General features: G+C 45.5%; 1 protein-coding gene across 1 annotated transcript in view; it reads right to left on the bottom strand.

The window, feature by feature from the left end:
• LOC132405728 (T-cell leukemia homeobox protein 3-like) overlaps positions 1 to 10,543 on the bottom strand; it is a 55,255-nt gene extending 44,712 nt beyond the window's left edge. The window contains exon 1 of the mRNA XM_059990764.1: positions 10,466 to 10,543. Within this exon, the coding sequence (XP_059846747.1) occupies positions 10,466 to 10,543 (78 nt within the window). The remainder of the gene's footprint in view (positions 1 to 10,465) is intronic.
• Between the last annotated feature and the right edge of the window lie 11,459 nt (positions 10,544 to 22,002).

The following is a 22,002-nucleotide window of genomic DNA, read 5'->3' as shown; positions in this document are numbered from 1 at the left end:
TTTATCCACCTTCCCTCAATTCACTTCATCCACATTTCCCAATTCGTTTCATTCACCTTTCCCGTCAATTCATTTCATCTACCTTTTCCCTCAGTTTATTTCATCCACCTTCCTCTCAATTCGTTTCATCCACCTTTCCCAATTTGTTTTATCCACCTTCCCTAAATTCATTTCATCAATCTTTCCAATTCATTTCAGCCACCTTTCCCAATTCTTTTAATCCACCTTCCCAAAATTCACTTCATCCATCTTTCCCAAATTCATTTAATCTATCTTTCCCCTCAATTCATTTCATCCACCTTCCCAAAATTCACTTCATCCACCTTTCCAAATTCATTTCATCCACCTTTCCCCTGAATTCGTTTCATCCTCCCTTCCCCTCAATTCATTTCATCCACCTTCCGCAATTCATTTCATCCACCTTCCCTCAATTCACTTCAAACTCCTTCCCTCAATTCATTTCATTCACTTTTCCCAATTCATTTCATCCACTTTTCCCCTCAAATCATTTCATCTACCTTTCCACTCAATTCATTTCATCCACCTTTCCAAATTCATTTCATCCACCTTCTCTCAATTCACTTCATCCACCTTTCCCAATTCATTTCATCCACCTTTCCCGTCAGTTCATTTCATCTACCTTTCCCCTCAGTTCATTTCATCCACCTTCCTCTCAATTCGTTTCATCCACCTTTCCCAATTCGTTTAATCCACATTCATTCAATTCACTTCGTCCACCTTTCCCAATTCACTTCATGCACCTTCCCTCAATTCATTTCATCAATCTTTCCCAATTCATTTCATCCACATTTCCCAATTCATTTCAGGCAACTTTCCCAATTCGTATCATCCACCTTCCCAAAATTCACTTCATCCATCTTTCCCAATTCATTTAATCCATCTTTCCCCTGAATTCATTTCATCTGGCTTTCCCCTCAATTCGTTTCATTGAACTTCCCTTAATTCACTTCATCCACCTTTCCAAATTCATTTCATCCACCTTTCCCCTGAATTCTTTTCACCCTCCTTTCCCCTCGATTCATTTCATCTACCTTTCCTCTCAATTCATTTCATCCACCTTTCCCAATTCATTTCATCCACCTTCCCTCAATTCATTTCATCCACCTTTCCCGTCAGTTCATTTCATCTACCTTTCCCCTCAGTTCATTTCATCCACCTTCCTCTCAATTGGTTTCATCCACCTTTCCCAATTCGTTTAATCCACCTTCCCTCAATTCACTTCATCCACCTTTCCCAATTCACATCATGCACCTTCCCTCAATTCATTTCATCAATATTTCACAATTCATTTCATCCACCTATCCCAATTCGTTTCAGGCTACTTTCCCAATTCATTTCATCCACCTTCCCAAAATTCACTTCATCCATCTTTCCCAATTCATTTAATCCACCTTTCCCCTGAATTCATTTCATCCACCTGTCCAATTTCGTTTAATCCAACTTCCCTCAATTCACTTCATCCACCTTTCCCAATTCATTTCATTCACCATTCCCGTCAGTTCATTTCATCTACCTTTTCCCTCAGTTTATTTCATCCACCTTCCTCTCAATTCGTTTCATCCACCTTTCCTAATTTGTTTAATCCACCTTCCCTAAATTCATTTCATCAATCTTTTCAATTCATTTCATGCACCTTCCCTCAATTCATTTCATCAATCTTTCCCAATTCATTTCATCCACCTTTCCCAAATCATTTCAGGCAACTTTCCCAAGTCGTATCATCCACCTTCCCAAAATTCACTTCATCGACCTTTCCCAATTCATTTAATCCATCTTTCCCCTGAATTCATTTCATCCACCTTCCCTCAATTTACTTCATCCACCTTTCCCAATTAATGTCATCCACCTTTCCCCCTCAATTCATTTCATCCACCTTTCCCGTCAGTTCATTTCATCTACCTTTCCCCTCAGTTTATTTCATCCACCTTCCTCTCAATTCGTTTCATCCACCTTTCCCAATTCATTTCAGGCAACTTTCCCAATTCGTATCATCCACCTTCCCAAAATTCACTTCATCCACCTTTCCCAATTCATTTACTCCATCTTTCCCCTGAATTCATTTCATCTGGCTTTCCCCTCAATTCGTTTCATTGACCTTCCCTTAATTCACTTCATCCACCTTTCCAAATTCATTTGATCCACCTTTCCACTGAATTCTTTTCACCCTCCTTTCCCCTCGATTCATTTCATCTACCTTTCCTCTCAATTCATTTCATCCACCTTTCCCAATTCATTTCATCCACCTTCCCTCAATTCATTTCATCCACCTTTCCCGTCAGTTCATTTCATCTACCTTTCCCCTCAGTTCATTTCATCCACCTTCTTCTCAATTCGTTTCATCCACCTTTCCCAATTCGTTTAATCCACCTTCCCTCAATTCACTTCATCCACCTTTCCCAATTCACATCATGCACCTTCCCTAATTCATTTCATCAATATTTCACAATTCATTTCATCCACCTATCCCAATTTGTTTCAGGCAACTTTCCCAATTCGTTTCATCCATCTTCCCAAAATTCACTTCATCCATCTTTCCCAATTCATTTAATCCACCTTCCCCTGAATTCATTTCATCCACCTTTCCCAATTCATTTCATCCACCTTTCCCGTCAGTTCATTTCATCTACCTTTCCCCTCAGTTCATTTCATCCACCTTCCTCTCAATTCGTTTCATCCACCTTTCCCAATTCGTTTAATCCACATTCATTCAATTCACTTCGTCCACCTTTCCTAATTCACTTCATGCACCTTCCCTCAATTCATTTCATCAATCTTTCCCAATTCATTTCATCCACCTTTCCCAATTCATTTCAGGCAACTTTCCCAATTCGTATCATCCACCTTCCCAAAATTCACTTCATCCACCTTTCCCAATTCATTTAATCCATCTTTCCCCTGAATTCATTTCATCTGGCTTTCCCCTCAATTCGTTTTATTGACCTTCCCTTAATTCACTTCATCCACCTTTCCAAATTCATTTGATCCACCTTTCCCCTGAATTCATTTCATCCACCTTCCCTCAATTTACTTCATCCACCTTTCCCAATTAATGTCATCCACCTTTCCCCCTCAATGCACTTCGTCCACCTTTCCCAATTCACTTCATGCACCTTCCCTCAATTCATTTCATCAATCTTTCCCAATTCATTTCATCCACCTTTCCCAATTCACTTCATCCACCTTTCCCTATTGATTTTAGCCACCTTTCAAAATTCGTTTCATCCACTTTCCCAAAATTCACTTCATCCGTCTTTCCCAATTCATTTAATCCATTTTTCCCCTCAATTCATTTCATCTACCTTTCCCCTCTATTCAATTCATCCACCTTCCCTCAATTCACTTCATCCACCTTCCCTCAATTCATTTCATCCACCTTTCCCAATTCATTTCATCCACCTTTCCCAATTCGTTTCATCCACCTTTCCCCTGAATTCATTTCATCCACCTTTCCCAATTCATTTCTTCCACCTTTCCCCTCAATTCATTAAATCCACCTTTCCCAATTCATTTCATCCCCCTTTATAGAACATAGAACAATACAGCAAAGTATAGGCCATTCAGCCCTCAATGTTTTGTCATCCATTAATCCATGCCTCCCGTATAATCCTGCACTTTTAATTCCTCCATATACCCGTCTAGTAGTATCTTAAATTCCACGAGCATATCTGCCTCCTCCACTGACTGAGGCAGTGCATTCCACACACCAGGCACTCTCTGTGTAAAAAATGTATTTCTAATATCCCCCTTGAACTTCCCTCCCCTTATCTTAAATCCATGTCCTCTTGTATTGAGCAGTGGTGCCCTGGGGAAGAGGTGCTGGCTGTCCACTCTGTCTATTCCTCTTCATATCTTGTACACCTCTATCATGTCTCCTCTCATCCTCATCTCTAGAGAGTGAAGCCCTAGCTCCCTTAATCTCTGATCATAATGCATACTCTCTAAACCAGGCAACATCCTGGTAAATCTCCTCTGTACCCTTTCCAATGCTTTCACATCCTTCCTAATAGTGAGACGACCAGAACTGGACACAGTATTCCAAGTGTGACCTATCCAGAGTTTTATAGAGCTGCATCATTGCCCCGCGACTCTTAAACTCTATCCCTCGATTTATGAAAGTTAACACTTCATAAGCTTTCTTAACTACCCTATCTACCTGTGAGGCAACTTTCAGGGTTCTGTGGACATGTACCCCCAGATCCCTCTGCCCCTCCACACTACCAATTATCCTGCCATTTACTTTGTACTCTGCCTTGGAGTTTGTCCTTCCGAAGTGTACCACTTCATACTTCTCTGGGTTGAACTCTTTCTGCCACTTCTCAGCCCTCTTCTGCATCCTATCAATGTCTTTCTGCAATCTTTGACAATCCTCTAGACTATCTACAACACCACCAACCCTTGTGTCGTCTGCAAACTTGCCAACCCACCCTTCTACCCTCACATCCAGGTTGTTAATAAAAATCATGAAAATTGGAGGTCCCAGAACCGATCCTTGTGGGACACCACTAGTCACAACTCTCCAATCTGAATGTACTCCCTCCACCACAACCCTCTGCCTTCTGCAGGCAAGCCAATTCTGAATCCACCTGGCCAAACTTCCCTGGATCCCATGCCTTCTGACTTTCTGAATAAGCCTACCGTGTGGTACCTTGTCAAAAATCTTACCAAAATCCATGTAGATCACATCCACTGCACTACCCTCATCTATATGCCTGGTCACCTCCTCAAAGAACTCTATCAGGCTTGTTAGATATGATCTGCCCGTCACAAAACCACGTTAACTGTCTCTGATCAGACCATGATTCTCTAAATGCCCATAGATTCTATCTCTAAGAATCCTTTCCAACAGCTTTCCCACCACAGACATAAGGCTCACTGGTCTATAATTACCCGAACTATCCCTACTACCTTTTTTGATCAAGGGGACAACATTCACCTCCCTCCAATCCTCCGGTACCATTCCCGTGGACAATGAGGACATGACGATCCTAGCCAGAGGCTCAGCAATCTCTTCCCTTGCCTCGTGGAGCAGCCTCGGGAATATTCCGTCAGGCCCCGAGGACTTATCTGTCTTGATGTACTTTAACAACTGCAACACCTCTTCTCCCTTAATATCAACCTCACTCATATTGTCCTTATCGTCATCAAGTTCCCTCTCATTGGTGAATACCGAAGTATTCATTGAGGACCTTGCTCACTTCCACAGCCTCCAGGCACATCTTCCCTCTTTTATCTCTAATCGGTCCTATCTTCACTCCTGTCAACCCTTTGTTCTTCACGTAATTGAAGAATGCCTTGGGGTTTTCCTTTACCCTACTTGCCAAGGCCTTTTCATGCCCCCTTCTTGCTCTCCTCAGCCCCTTCTTAAGCTCCTTTCTTGCTACCCTCTATTCCTCAATAGACTCATCTGATCGTTGCTTCCTAAACCTCACATAAGCTGCCTTCTTCCATCTGATTAGATTCTCCACCTCACTTGTCACCCATGGTTCCTTCACCCTACCATTCTTTATCTTCCTCACCAGGACAAATTTATCCCTAACATCCTGCAAGAGATCCTTAAACATCGACCACATGTCTATAGTACATTTCCCTGCAAAAACATCATCCCAATTCACACCCGCAAGTTCTAGCCTTATAGCCTCATAACTTGCCCTTCCCCAATTAAAAATTTTCCTGTCCTCTCTGATTCTGTCCTTTTCCATGATAATGGTAAAGGCCAGGGAGCAGTGATCACTGTCCCCCAGATGCTCACCCACTGAGAGATCTGAGACCTGACCCAGTTCGTTACCTAATACTAGATCTAGTATGGCATTCCCCCTAGTCGGCCTGTCAACATACTGTGACAGGAATCCATCCTGGACACACTTAACAAACTCTACCCTGTCTAAACCATTGGAACTAATCAAGTGCCAATCAATATTAGGGAAGTTAAAGTCACCCATGATAACAACCCTGTTATTTTTGCACCTTTCCAAAATCTGACTCCCAATCTGCTCCTCGGTATCTCTGCTGCTACCAGGGGGCCTATAGAATACCCCCAGTGGAGTAACTGCTCCCTTCCTGTTCCTGACTTCTGCCCATACTGACTCAAAGGAAGATCCTGCTACATTACCCACCCTTTCTGTAGCTGTAATAGTATCCATGACCAGTAATGCCACCCCTCCTGCACTCTCCCCCCCCCCATCCCTTTCAAAGCACTGAAATCCAGGAATATTGAGAATCTATTCCTGCCCTGGTGCCAGCCAAGTCTCTGTAATGGCCATTACATCATAATTCCATGTATGTATCCGAGCTCTCAGTTCATCACCTTTGTTCCTGATGCTTCTTGCATTGAAGTACACACACTTTAGCCCTTCTACCTTACTACCTTTATACCCTTTATTCTGCTTCTCTTTCCTCAAAGCCTCTTTATATGTTAGATCTGGCTTTACTCCATGCACTATACTTGCAGCTCTCGCATGACCTTCATCCTCCTCCACCTCACTATCTGCTCCAACACTCTGGTCCCCCTCCCCCTGCAAATCTAGTTTAAACCCCCAGAGCAGCACTAGCAAACCTTCTATTCTATTCCACTTCCCTCTCCTGACAGTCTCCTAGTTACCTGCCTCCTGACTCCTAGGGGTGACTGTCTCCCTGAAACTCCTGTCTATTTCTGCCTCTGCCTCCCGAATGATCCAAAGTTCATCCAGCTCCAGCTCCAGTTCCCTAACTCGGTTTGTCAGGAGCTGCAGCTAGATGCACCTTTTGCAGGGACAATTGTGCTCATCCTGACTTCCCACATACTGCAAACGGAGCACTCGACTGCCCTAACTGCAGCCTCCGTTATCTACTCCTAAGCTAATTAGATTAATTAAAGGAACTTACCCGGCCTTACCTGACTGGGAGAAAGCTCATCCTCAGCCTCTGCTCGCTGAAGCCTCTCGAGCCAAAGCCTTCCTACTCTGTCTCCCACTACTCAGTTGCCTGCTACTATGTCGCCCGCTCTGTTAATCTGCTCGCTTTTTAAACTCTCCCATTGCCTCACGAGCCGACTTTCACCTGCTTGCGCAGTCCTGTCCCGTTCAAACTGCCGATGAAATGACCCAGTTCATTCCCCTCATTTCATTTCATCCACCTTTCCCCTCAGTTCATTTGATCCACCTTTCACCTCATTCATTTCATCCGCCTGCCAGATTGTGCGTCTACCCCTCCCCCTACTTTTTTTTATTCTGGCTTCTTCCATCTGCCTTTCCAGTCCAGATGAAGGGTCTCAGCCTAAAACACCAATTGTTTATTCCTGTCCATAGATGTTGCCTAACCTGCTGAGTTCATCCAGCATTTTGTATGTGACACTGACTGTTTACTCTATACTTTTTCACCACCATGCTCCACTCAAGCAACATCCTTTGGATTCTCTTCCAAAGTCTTCAGGATAATCATGTCCTTCCGGACCTGTACACAATATTCCATGTGTGCTTTAATCAATATTTTAAAAGCTGTCCATGAACTCACAAGTTTTATGCTCATGAAGGCAAACAACCCATGAAACCATATGATATAGGAGCAGAATTCAATACATCATGTCTGCTCCGCCATTCCATCATGGCTGATCCCGGATCTCATACACCTGCCCTCTCACCATATCCTTTGAAGCCTCCTGACCAATAAGAAATCTATCAACTTCCACTTTAAATGTACACACAAATGGCCTCCACCATAGTCTGTGGTGGAGCATTCCCTAGATTCACCACTCTGGCTAAAAAAAATCCTCCTTATTTCTGTTCTAAAAGGTCACCCCTCAATTTTGAGGCTGTGCCCTCCAGCTCTGGATACCCCACCAGAGGAAACCTCCTCAGTGGGCTTCAATGAGATCCCTCGCATTCTTTTAAATTCCAGTGAGTACAGGCCCAAAGCTGTAAAACACTCCTCATATATTAACCCCGTCATTCCTGCAATCATCCTTTTGAACCTCCTCTGGACTCAGCACTATCTCCTTGAAATAAATGTTAGTGTTGCATTTGCCTTCTTTACTACAGACTCAACATGTAAATTAACCTTCTGGGAATCTTGCACAAGGACCTCTTAAGGCCCTTTGCACCCCTGATATTTGAATTTTCTCTCCATTTAGATAATAGTCTGCACTATTGTTCCTTTTACCAAAATGCATTATCATACACTTCCCAACACTGTATTCCATCTGCTACTTTTTTGATCTTCCTTCCAATTTGTCTAAGTCCTGCTACAATCGCAATGCTTCCTCAGGACTATCTACCCCTCCACATATCTTCATATCATCTGCAAATTTTGCTACAAAGCCACCAATTTCACTATCCAAATCAGTGACAAACAATGTGAAAAGCAGTGGTTCCAATACTGACCACTGAGGAACACCACTAATCACTGGCAGCCAACCAGAAAAGGCCCCCATTTCTCCCACTCGCTGCCCCCCAGATGTCAGCTATTCCTCTATCCATGCCAATATCATTTCCTGTAACACCATTGGGCTTAATCTTGTTAAGTAGCCTCATGTGTGGCCTCCTTCCAAATACCTTCTGAAAATCCAAGTAAACAACATTCGCTGCTTCTTTTTCCACCCTGCTTGGTAAATCCTCAAAGAACTTTAACAGATTTGTCAGGCAAGATTTCCCTATACCATAGAACCATAGAGCATTACAGCACAGAAACAGGCCTTTTGGCCCTTCTTGGCTGTGCCGATCAATTTTTCTGCCTAGTCCCACTGACCTGCACCTGGCCCATATCCCTCCATACCCCTCTCATCCATGTACCGGTCAAGTTTTTCTTAAATGTTAAAAGTGAGCCGGCATTTATCACTTCATCTGGCAGCTCATTCCACACTCAGACCACTCTCTGCATGAAGAAGCCCCTTCTTAAAGTTCCCTTTAAACTTTTCCCCCTTCACCCTTAACCCATGACCTCTGGTTTTTTTCTCCCCTGGCCTCAGTGGAAAAAGCCTGCTTGCATTCCCATCATACCCATCATAATTTTATACACCTCTATCAAATCTCCCCTCATTCTTCTATGCTCCAGGGAATTAAGTCCTAACCTATTCAACCTTTCTCTGCAACTCAGTTTCTCAAGTCCCGGCAACATCCTTGTAAACCTTCTCTACACTCTTTCAACCTTATTAATATCCTTCCTGTAATTCAGTGACCAAAACTGCACAAAATACTCCAAATTCGGCCTCACCAATGCCTTATACAACCTCACCATAACATTCCAACTCTTATACTCAATACTTTGATTTATAAAGGTCAATGTACCAAAAGCTCTCTTTACAACCCTACCTACCTGTGACGCCACTTTTAGGGAATTTTGTATCTGTACTCCCAGATCCCTCTGTTCTACTGCACTCCTCAGTGCCCTACCATTTACCTTGTCTGTTCTTGATGTGCTATCAATAACTCTAGGAGACTGGAAGTAGAGTACAAAATGATAGGCTTTTATTAACAGCGAAAACAGGGACAACCATGTCGAAGACTTTGGGAGGAGCAGTGCCCCAATCAACTTTATACAGGGGTCTGTGGGAGGAGCCACAGGAGTAATCAGCAGAGGGGCATGTCCCGACAGGTATACATGGTTTACCACAATTCTATCTTCTTGAAGTTGGACCTTCGTAACGCATACCATCTAGTCAGGGTGAGGGATGAAAACGAGTGGAAGACGGTCTTTAATATGTTACGCCTATGCACCCCCCCCTCCTTTTTGAGAATCGCAAGATCGCTATTAATTCAGGTCAGGAGACCCAGGAAATGAGAGAGAGATGTTTGGAATGTCCTGGCCCCAACGATACAAAGCCACGGAACAGGTCATTGTCTTGGAGACGGGATTGTGTATTGAATACTGTACTTCATGGAAGCCCTCAGGCAACGTGGGCTGGTTGGGGGATGGCATCATTCCACCCTGATTGACATCTGAGACCCTGTGAGTCAGGATAAAAGAGGGTCTGGGGAACAGCCCTTGACAAGCTCCAGGAGAAACGCTAGAAGTTCAGTGACAGCGTTTAATAGCGATAGCCGGTGGAGTGCCCACGTGTGTCCTTTCCCATTGCCCCGGGATTGAGGCCCTTCCACGGAAGGCTGCTTAGCTAAGGAAGAGATCACCACCGACGCCATTTCGAACGATCAACATCATAAAACGGAAAACCGGGCAAGTTCTAAACCTCTGTCTCTCTCTCTCCAACCAAAAGCTGCAGCTTGAATGAACTTGAGTGACTTTTATATTTCCATCGGACAATACATTATCCCCTAGACAATGATAGAGCTATTTCTTATTATTATTATACCCGTGCTTTTAGATTTAGTATTGTCGACGTATATTATCTGTATGTTTGCATTTTTGTGTATTTTTTTGTATATTTTTGTGTATTTTTATCGATAAATACTGTTAAAAATAGTACCATCAGACTTCAACGGACCTCTCTATCTTTGCTGGTAAGTGACCCAGTTACGGGGTACGTAACAAATACATCTCTGGGCCGCTTCGAATACTTGGTTATGTCATTTGGCAACACCAATGCTCCCGCCATTTTTCAAGCCCTAATCAATGATGTGCTGAGGGAATTTATCAACCGCTTCGTATTTGTTTACCTCGATGACATCTTAATATTTTCTAGCAGCCCCCAGGAACACATTCACCAGTCCTCCAGAGACTGCGGGAAAACCATTTATTTATAAAGGCGGAAAAATGCGAGTTCCATGTTCCTTCGGTCAGCTTCCTGGGCTATATCACTGAGAGTGGGCTGGTGAGAGTAGACCCCGAGAATATCTGGGCGGTGGAAGAATGGCAACTTCAGCTGTTCCTGGGGTTTGCAAACTTCTACCGCCGACTTATCAGAGACTACAGTCAAGTGGCGGCTCCCCCCCCCACTTACCCAGCTTACCTCGCCTACCACACCATTTTGTGGGGACTTGGAAGTTTACTCAACGTTCACTGGCCTGAAGAGGCGTTTCACCACCACTCCCACCCTGGTCCACCTGGACCCTTCCCGCCAATTCATTGTTGAGGTGGATGCCTCTGACTCCGGGATAGGAGCAGTCCATTCCCAATGATCGAGTTCGGACACCAAGCTTCACCCCGCGCCTTGTATTCTCGCCGACTGTCCACCACCGAGCGGAATTATGACGTGGGGAATTGGGAATTCCTGGCAGTCAATCTAGCATTGGAAGAATGGAGGCAATGGCTGGAGGGGGCACAACAACCGTTTGTGGTATGGACTGATCATAAAAACCTGGGGTATATTCAGACCGCCAAACATTTGAACTCCCGCCAGGCCCATTGGGCATTATTTTTTGGACGGTTTTCCCTCACATACCGTCCAGGGTCCAAGAACGGGAAGCTAGATTCACTCTCCCGCCAATACGACTCCAAGGAGGACACTTCCAGCCCAGGGACTATCCTCCCACCATCCTGCGTGGTTGCCACCCTCACTTGGGAGATCGAGTCCAAAGTAAAAGAAGCCCAACGGGATGACCCCGATCCTGGCAATGGACCCAACGATCGCCTGTATGTGCCCGTTTCCGTCAGGCCTCAGGTTCTCCAATGGGGGCACATGTCTCGGTTCGCCTGCCACCCCGGCAGTGATTGGACCCTGATTCTCCTGAAAACACACTTTTGGTGTCCTTCCATGGAGGCAGATACCCGTTCCTATGTCTCCGCATGTTCCGTCGGTGATTATAATGACTCTCATCAGCCACCTGCGGGATTTCTTCGCCCTCTACTCGTCCCTGGTCGCACATCGCCCTAGACTGTGTCACCGGTCTACCCCCTGCCTGCAGAAACACCACTGTCCTCACCGTGGTAGACCAGTTCTCCAAGGCTGTGCTCGTCGTAGCCCTCCCAAAACTCCCTTCCTCTCAAGAAACCACAGACCTTCTCGTCCGGCACGTCTTCCATGAAATCCCTGCGGATGTCATCTCCGATCGAGGTCTCCAGTTCATCTCACAGATATGGAAGAACTTCTGTCAAGCCTTAGGTGCATCGGTCAGCCTGTCATCCGGTTTCCACCCCCAGATGAACGGGCAAAAGGAACGGGTCAACCAGGACTTGAAGGCGATGCTACGTTATGTAACAGCAAACAACCTGTCAACCTGGAGCGACCACCTCCCGTGGGTTGAGAACACCCTCAACCCATCGACCTGGAGCGACCACCTCCCGTGGGTTGAGAACGCCCACAACCTGTTGACCTGGAGCGACCACCTCCCGTGGGCTGAGAACACCCTCAACCCATCGACCTGGAGCGACCACCTCCCGTGGGTTGAGAATGCCCACAACCTGTTGACCTGGAGCGACCACCTCCCGTGGGTTGAGAATGCCCACAACCTGTCGACCTGGAGCGACCACCTCCCGTGGGTTGAGAACGCCCTCAACCCATCGACCTGGAGCGACCACCTCCCGTGGGTTGAGAACGCCCACAACCTGTTGACCTGGAGTGACCACCTCCTGTGGGTTGAGAATGCCCACAACCCATCGACCTGGAGTGACCACCTCCCGTGGGTTGAGAACACCCACAACCCGTCAACCTGGAGTGACCACCTCCTGTGGGTTGAGAATGCCCACAACCTGTTGACCTGGAGCGACCACCTCCCGTGGGTTGAGAATGCCCACAACCCGTTGACCTGGAGCGACCACCTCCCGTGGGTTGAGAATGCCCACAACCTGTTGACCTGGAGCGACCACCTCCCGTGGGTTGAGAATGCCCTCAACCCATCGACCTGGAGCGACCACCTCCCGTGGGTTGAGAACACCCACAACCCATCGACCTGGAGCGACCACCTCCCGTGGGTTGAGAATGCCCACAACCCATCGACCTGGAGTGACCACCTCCCGTGGGTTGAGAATGCCCTCAACCCATCAACCTGGAGCGACCACCTCCCGTGGGTTGAGAACACCCACAACCCGTCAACCTGGAGTGACCACCTCCCGTGGGTTGAGAACGCCCTCAACCCATCGACCTGGAGCGACCACCTCCCGTGGGTTGAGAACACCCACAACCCGTCAACCTGGAGTGACCACCTCCCGTGGGTTGAGAACGCCCTCAACCCATCGACCTGGAGCGACCACCTCCCGTGGGTTGAGAACACCCACAACCCGTCAACCTGGAGTGACCACCTCCTGTGGGTTGAGAACACCCTCAACCCATCGACCTGGAGCGACCACCTCCCGTGGGTTGAGAATGCCCACAACCCATCGACCTGGAGTGACCACCTCCTGTGGGTTGAGAATGCCCTCAACCCATCGACCTGGAGCGACCACCTCCCGTGGGTTGAGAATGCCCACAACCCATCGACCTGGAGTGACCACCTCCTGTGGGTTGAGAACGCCCTCAACCCATCGACCTGGAGCGACCACCTCCCGTGGGTTGAGAACACCCACAACCCGTCAACCTGGAGTGACCACCTCCCGTGGGTTGAGAACGCCCTCAACCCATCGACCTGGAGCGACCACCTCCCGTGGGTTGAGAACACCCACAACCCGTCAACCTGGAGTGACCACCTCCTGTGGGTTGAGAACGCCCTCAACCCATCGACCTGGAGTGACCACCTCCTGTGGGTTGAGAACGCCCACAACCCGTCAACCTGGAGTGACCACCTCCCGTGGGTTGAGAACGCCCAGAACCTGTCGACCTGGACCTTTGTGTTCTATGTTGTACTCTTTGTGTCCTATGCTGTACTCGCTATGTTCTGTATACTCTATGTACTATGTTGTACTCTGTGTTCTGTGTACTTTCTCTGTCGTATGCTGTACTCTCTATGTTCTATGTACTCTCTGTTTTATGTACTCTGTGTCCTATGCTGCACTCTCTGTGTCCTATGCCGTTCACTGTGTCCAAAGCTGTACTCTCTGTGTTGTATACTGTACTCTCTAAGTTAACCATATAACCATATAACAATCACAGCACGGAAACAGGCCATCTCGGCCCTCCTAGTCCGTGCCGAACTCTTAATCTCACCTCGTCCCACCTACCCGCACTCAGCCCATAACCCTCCACTCCTTTCCTGTCCATATACCTATCCAATTTTACCTTAAATGACACAACTGAACTGGCCTCTACTTCTTCTACAGGAAGCTCATTCCACACAGCTATCACTCTCTGAGTAAAGAAATACCCCCTCGTGTTTCCCTTAAACTTTTGCCCCCTAACTCTCAAATCATGTCCTCTCGTTTGAATCTCCCCTACTCTCAATGGAAACAGCCTATTCACGTCAAATCTATCTATCCCTCTCAAAATTTTAAATACCTCGATTAAATCCCCCCTCAACCTTCTACGCTCCAATGAATAGAGTCCTAACCTGTTCAACCTTTCTCTGTAACTTAAGTGCTGAAACCCAGGTAACATCCTAGTAAATTGTCTCTGCACTCTCTCTAATTTATTGATATCTTTCCTATAATTCGGTGACCAGAACTGTACACAATATTCCAAATTTGGCCTTACCAATGCCTTGTACAATTTTAACATTACATCCCAACTTCTGTACTCAATGCTCTGATTGATAAAGGCCAGTGTTCCAAAAGCCTTCTTCACCACCCTATCTACATGAGACTCCACCTTCAGGGAACTATGCACTGTTATTCCTAGATCTCTCTGTTCCTCTGCATTCCTCAATGCCCTACCATTTACCTTGTATGTTCTATTTGGATTATTCCTGCCAAAATGTAGAACCTCACACTTCTCAGCATTAAACTCCATCTGCCAATGTTCAGCCCATTCTTCTAACCGGCTTAAATCTCCCTGCAAGCTTTGAAAACCCACCTCATTATCCACAACACCTCCTACCTTAGTATCATTGGCATACTTACTAATCCAATTTACCACCCCATCATCCAGATCATTTATGTATATTACAAACAACATTGGGCCCAAAACAGATCCCTGAGGCATCCCGCTAGTCACCGGCCTCCATCCTGATAAACAATTATCCACCACTACTCTCTGGCATCTCCCATCTAGCCACTGTTGAATCCATTTTATTACTCCAGCATTAATACCTAACGACTGAACCTTCTTAACTAACCTTCCTTGTGGAACTTTGTCAAAGGCCTTGCTGAAGTCCATAAAGACTACATCCACTGCCTTACCCTTGTCAACATTCCTCATAACTTCTTCAAAAAATTCAATAAAGTTTGTCAAACATGACCTTCCACACACAAATCCATGCTGGCTACTCCTAATCAGATCCTGTCTATCCAGATAATTATAAATACTATCTCTAAGAATACTTTCCATTAATTTACCCACCACTGATGTCAAACTGACAGGTCTATAATTGCTTGGCTTACTTCTCGAACCCTTTTTAAACAATGGAACCACATGAGCAATACGCCAATCCTCCGGCACAATCTCCGTTTCTAATGACATCTGAAAGATCTCAGTCAGAACTCCTGCTATCTCTACACAAACTTCCCTCAAGGTCCTGGGGAATATCCTGTCAGGATCCGGAGATTTATCCACTTTTAAATTTCTTAAAAGCGCCATTACTTCCACCTCTTTAATTGTCATAGGTTCCATAACTTCCTTACTTGTTTCCCACATCTTACACAATTCAATATCCTTCTCCTTAGTGAATAGCATTAAAATAGATACATTTAAGATACTCTCCACCTCCTCCTCTCTTTTCATCCCTAACAATGCATTCAAATTTATTATCCTTTTCTTTCTTCTCCCCTACATCTTCGGGCTGAGCGCATCCCTTCTCCATCACCAGCCTTTCCTCCCTCACACACTGTCTACTTACTTGCTCTACTGGTGAACTAACCTCCTCTCCCATAGTTTCCTCAAATTGATTCCTGCCCCCCCAACTGACTAGTTTAAAGTCTGCCCTGTAGCCCTAGCAAACCTCCCCGCTAGGATATTGGTCCCCCCAGGATTCAAGTGTAACCCGTCCTTCTTGAACAGGTCACGCCTGCCCCAGAAGAGGTCCCAATGATCCAGAAACTTGAATCCCTGCCCCCTGCTCCAATCCCTCAGCCACGCATTCATCCTCCACCTAATTCCATTCCTACTCTCACTGTCGCGTGGCACAGGCAGTAATCCCGAGATTACTACCTTTGCGGTCCTTCTTCTTAACTGCCTTCCTAACTCCCTATACTCTCGTTTCAGGACCTCTTCCCCTTTCCTACCTATGTCATTGGTACCTACATGTACCACGACCTCTGGCTCCTCACCCTCCCACTTCAGGATATCTTGGACGCGATCAGAAACATCCCGAACCCTGGCACCAGGGAGCCAAACTACCAGCCGGGACTCCCGATCACCTCCACAGAACCGCCTGCCTGAACCCCTGACTATCGAGTCCCCTATTACTATGGTCCTCTTTCTTCTATCCCTACCCTTCTGAGCTACAGGGCCGCCCTCTGTGCCGGAGGCCCAGCCACTGTCACTTTCTCCAGGTAGGCTGTCCGGGGGGGGGACAGCAATAAGTACTCAAACATGAGTACTTATTGTCAAGGGGTACAGCCACTGGGGTACTCTCTAGTACCTGCCTCTTCCCCTTCCTGACCGTGACCCACCTATCTCCCACCTATCTGCCTCCCGTGGCCCCGGAGTGACCACCTGCCTGTAACCCCTCTCTATCAACTCCTCACTCTCCTATGACCAGGCGAAGGTCATCGAGCTGCAGCTCCAGTTCCCTAACTCGGTCCCTCAGGAACTGCAGTTCGGCGCACCTGGCGCAGATGTGGACGTCCGGGAGGCTCGGAGACTCCAGGATCTCCCACATCTGACACCGAGAACAACAAGCTGCCCTCACACTCATACCTCCCAAATAACTGAAAATAACAAGGAGAACTAAAAGATAAGCCTTCTGTGCCCTCTTCTGCCTAAGCCCTCTGAGCCCAAGCCCTACACTCTGCTCCCGGCTCACTCCGCTGCCTGCAAATGAAGCTGCCCGCAAATGAAGCTGCCCGCTGCTTAAGGCTGCGTTCTTTTTATATCTTCCCTCCTTCCCAGGCTTCCTTCACGTGCCTGCGCAGTCCCGCCTTTCAGAACTCCGATCTGAGATACTATTTGAAAATGGCCACCGCCGCACTTCTTCTCAAAGCCTCGCTGTCTCCTTCCAAAAGAGGAGGACATCTTGCTCAAAAATGAGCCTAGAAACTCACCCATTGCTTCCCGGGATCTTTCAAGGTTGAGAGTCATCAAGATCTATGCACATCCACCCTACCTTTCATGTTTCCCAATTAAAGCCAGTTTCCATCAGCCCCTTGTGTCCTCTGACTGAAACTCTCCCTCCTGCCCATATCATCGACAACCATTCGGCATACACCGTCGGGGCAGATGTTTCAAATACCTGGTAGACTGGGAAGGTTACGGTCCAGAAGAGCATCCCTGGGTTACCCGCTTCTTCATCCTGGACCCTTCCCTCATCCAGGACTTTAATTGGGACTATCCAGACAGGCCTGGAGGCTCCCTTGGGGGGGGGCACTGTCATGGTCCCATTGGGCATTGCCCCACCTTGCTATTGCCTCAGTAATTGGGCTTCAATCCCCTCATTTAATTTCCTATCATTCCCAGTTCCACTAATTACACACACCTGCCTTCCATCAGTAAATGCAGGATAAAAACCCTGGAATCACAACAAGGAGCTGCCAGTTCATTGGTCGACTCTTGTATGAGTAACCTCATTTTATGATCCTTTAGGACTGTCGTTCTAAGTTCTGCACATCTCCTGGATTCTCTACATGAACCTGGTCTCCACATAAAGATGCTCCTGGACATCTATTCCACGCTCACTACAGTGCTAACACCCCCAACTCTGCCTCTGCACCTGTGTTCCGCACTTGGGTTCATCCCCAGTCATGTTCTTGCAACCTCTAGTGAACATCTGATACACTCCCACTATCACTATCCGTTAGGAAGGGACATGAGACATGGACGTAATATTCCAGATGTGTTTTCACCAGGGCTCAGAATATTCCTTAACGTTAAATGTTCCTTTCCAGTTGCTTGCAGTGCTCGCATATTAACTTTCAACCAATTGCTTTAAAGAACTCCAAGACTTCTCTGAATGCCAACACCTAATGATCTACAATGCTCTCTGCCTGTAATCTGTGAACGATGGAGTACCTGTATAATACAGATATCACTAAGACCCTCTCCAAAGTAAAAGTGGCATCTTTGTTTCCCTAAATTATGGTTCTGGAAAATTTGAACATATTTTGGATATGATGGGAGGAAGATACCTTACTGAGATTCTCCAAAGCAAATCTCATCCCATGATTTCTGCAACTTGGAAGTTTTTCAAATCCCACAGGCCAATGAGATCTGGGACATATTCAAAATTCAAGGTAAATTTATTATCATACTAGATAATGGGGTGAACCTTGGGGGCACCCTTTGAGAGAAAGGTAGTGCAGTCTAATGTGACCAGAATGAACATAAAATTTTCCTGAATGCTATTGGTATTGCTTCACTTTGGAAACTGAAGAAGAAAAAGCAGTTTATTAAAGAAGAAAGACGCATAGCGAGGCAAATATAGCTTTTCCTCATTTAATGAAGGACACTTCTGATGGCAACATTTCTGGTTGATCTGCCACCTTGTGCCTCTTGTTGTCATTCTGGAGACGTGCAGATGCGCTGTCTCTTCATCTGTTTGTTGTTTATCTCTGATCCTGGAGACATGCATTTCTCAGCTCCTTTGTCTCTTCCTCTCTCCTCCTTCTATGCCAGTGGTTGTCATTCTGGAGACGTGCATGCCTCTCCTCCTCTGTCTCTTCTTCTCTCATCTATTTTGTCCTGACTCTTTGATCCCGGAGTCGTGCATCCCTGGCCTCATCCGATTCTTGTTCTCTCCTTCTCCTTGCCGCTTCCCAATGATGTTCGGCATCATCGCTTGACCATAATGTTCCCCTTCTCTTTCCATGTGGCATAATTAGGCTGACCATTTTTTTTTACCCTAATGCTGGATAGAAGGTACGAAGCAGTAATACCAGAGGAATCTGATTATTATTGATGATGTAGCTGGCCCTCTCCTAAATGGATGTGATATAGTCACCACTGTCCTTTGACTGCAGCAAAGGGTTTGATGGGTGTCAGGAAGTACGGGTTACAGGATGTTATGTCATTCTTAAATTTAGATAAGATCTGGTGTTCAGTTTTTTAATTTAGTCAAGACTTTTATACATTGTGGGACCATTTTTGAGTTATTTTCAAAACCTTTGATTTGTTGTAAAAGTACAGATGGTGGCTAATAATATATTTTATTATATGATAAGGGTTTTCCCCTTTTTTTCCTACTTTTCCTAACAGCTTTGATAATGGGTTTAGATTTTTTCTGTATAGCAATTTTTTTGTATTTCAATATTATGATTTAATGTAATTTTTATAAATACAGGGTTTTGTGATTGTAACTGTATTTTTAATACAATGTATTTGGTACTTTTTTACTTATATATCTTCTTGTGCTCTGTATTCCTTTATGCAAAAACAAATAAAAATATTGAAAGAGAAGTACATCATTACAATAAGATTTAATGATCTCTTATTGATGGGTGGATCTGTCCCAATGATGCACATGCTGATGGTGACATGTGACCACTCGAAATAGAGCTGCTCTGCCCTTTTGCTCCGGTTGGTGTCGCTGCTGAAGCTGACCGTGCGCATGCGTCGTGGTGCCGCGTCCCGATTTCCATGATGGCGGATCGGCTCTCGGGTGAAAGGCAGCCAGTTGATTTTGGCGAATCAGCAATTTTACATGAATATATAACCCTGAATTTTGCCTGCATTCTGTAAGTTAGCGCATTTTAAGTCGATTTAGCCAAAAATAGTGCCGTTATAATGCACCGTTTGCGCTAATTGGAGGTGACAGACAGACAGACAGCGCATGAGAGTTTTAGTAGTACTGTATATAGAAGATAGATAGATACATCACCATATTCATTAAATCTATAGAATAATAACAATAACATAATCAATGAAATGCCACCCAACTGGAGTGCAAAAGTCAACAAACCTCAAATATAAAAGAATAAATAATAATAATAAATAAGCAATCAATACAGGAGCCCCTCAGGGCTGTGTATTAAGTCCCCTCCTTTATTCTCTGTTTACCCATGACTGTGTCACCCACAGCTCTAATCTGCTAATTTAAATTTGCTGATGACACTACATTGATTGGCCTAATCTCAAAACAGTAATGAGGTGGCCTATACTGTAGGCCCTACAGGGAAGAAGTCATCTCTCTGACACAGTGGTGTCAAGGAAATGACCTTTCCTTCAATCTTGCAAAAACTAAAAAGCTGATTGTGGACTAGAGGAATGGAGATGGGCTAACCCGTATTGACATTGATGGATCTGGGGTTGAGAGGGTAAACGGCTTTAAGTTCCTCAGCATCCACATCACCGAGGACCTCACATGATCTGTACACACCAGCTGTGTGGTGAAAAAGGCACAACAGCGTCTCTTTCTCCTCAGACGGTTGAAGTCTGGTATGGGCCCCCAAATCCTAAGAACTTCCTACAGGGGCACAATTGAGAGCATCCTGACTGGCTGCATCACTGTATGGAAACTGTACTTCCCTCAACCGCAGGACTCTACAGAGAGTGGTGCAGACAGCCCAACGCATCTGTAGTTGTGAACTTCCCATGATTCAGGACATTTACAAAGACAGGTGTGTAAAATGGGCCCGAAGGATCACTCGGGGACTTAAGCCATCCTAACCATAATCTGTTCCAGCTGCTACCATCTGGGAAACGGTACTGCGGCATAAAAACCAGGACCAACAGGCTCCGGGACAGCTTCTTCTACCAGGCCATCAGATTGATTAGCTCACATTGATTTGAGTGTATTTCTATGTCACATTGACTGTTCTATTTATTATAAATTATTATGATTGCACATTGTACATTTAGACAGAGGTGTAACAAAGATTTTTACTCCTCATGAAGGATGTAAGAAATAGAGTCAATTTAATTAAAAAACATGAGATGGAGAGCCCTTGAAAGTGAGCCCATTGCTTTTGGGAACATTTCAATGATGGGTGAGTGAAGTTATCCCCTTTGGTTCAAGAGCCTGATGGTTGAGGGGTAGTAACTGTTCCTGAACCTGGTAGTGAGAGTCCTGAGGCTCCTGAATCAGCAGTGAGAAGAAGGCATGTTCTAGGTGGTGGGGGTCATCCCTGATGATGGATGCTGCTTTCAGGTGTTGTACCAGTCGCACTGAGCTCACCCTCAGTCCCATGTGACATAATCAGGTGCCATCCTAATTTGGAAGGAAGTGCAGACATGGCTCTGTTTCCTAGGAAGTGTCAGACAGAAGTTCTGCTATCAATGGACACAAGTTTTATATTTGGTAATACATAGCCAAACTTGCAAATACACAGATAGCAAATCAGTGGATAAGATAGAGAGATCGATCTGAAAAATAACTATCTTAATCAGATAGGATGAATACAGATCAACTCATTATGGTTGTACAAGGTAAAACAATATTAGAATGCAGAATAAACTTCAACAGGTACAGTATGTTGCAATTAAACAATAAGGTGCAAGATCATCATAATAGGGAACCATACAATAGTCTTATAACAGTGGGGTAGAAGCTGTCGTTGAGTCTGGTGGTACTCGCTTTCAGGTTTTCTTGGTGAGGTAAGGGTAGATGGGGACTGAGAGTCATAGAAAAATACAGCACAGAAATAGGCCCTTTAAACTGTCTACTCCCATCAACCTGCATCAGGACCATGCCCCTCCCATCTATATACCTGTCCAAATTTCTCTTAAACATTGAAATCAAGTTGGCATGCACCAGTTGCACTGGCAGTTCATTACACGTTTTCACAACCCTCTTACTGAAGACGCTTCCCCTCATGTTCCCCTTAAACATTTCAACTTTCCCTTCACCCATGACCTCTAGTTATAATCCCACCCAACCTCAGTGGAAAAAGACTGCTTGTATTTACCTATACCCCTCATAATTTTGTACACCTCCATAAACTCTCTCCTCAAACTTCTACGTTGTAAGGAATACAGAGTCAATCTTTCCTTGTAACTCA

Source organism: Hypanus sabinus, chromosome 15 (genome assembly GCF_030144855.1).
Source record: "Hypanus sabinus isolate sHypSab1 chromosome 15, sHypSab1.hap1, whole genome shotgun sequence".
In the NCBI taxonomy this organism is placed as follows: domain Eukaryota; kingdom Metazoa; phylum Chordata; class Chondrichthyes; order Myliobatiformes; family Dasyatidae; genus Hypanus; species Hypanus sabinus.
The sequence above is the reverse complement of the archived record's forward strand: the minus strand, read 5'-3'. Positions and strand labels throughout refer to the sequence as shown.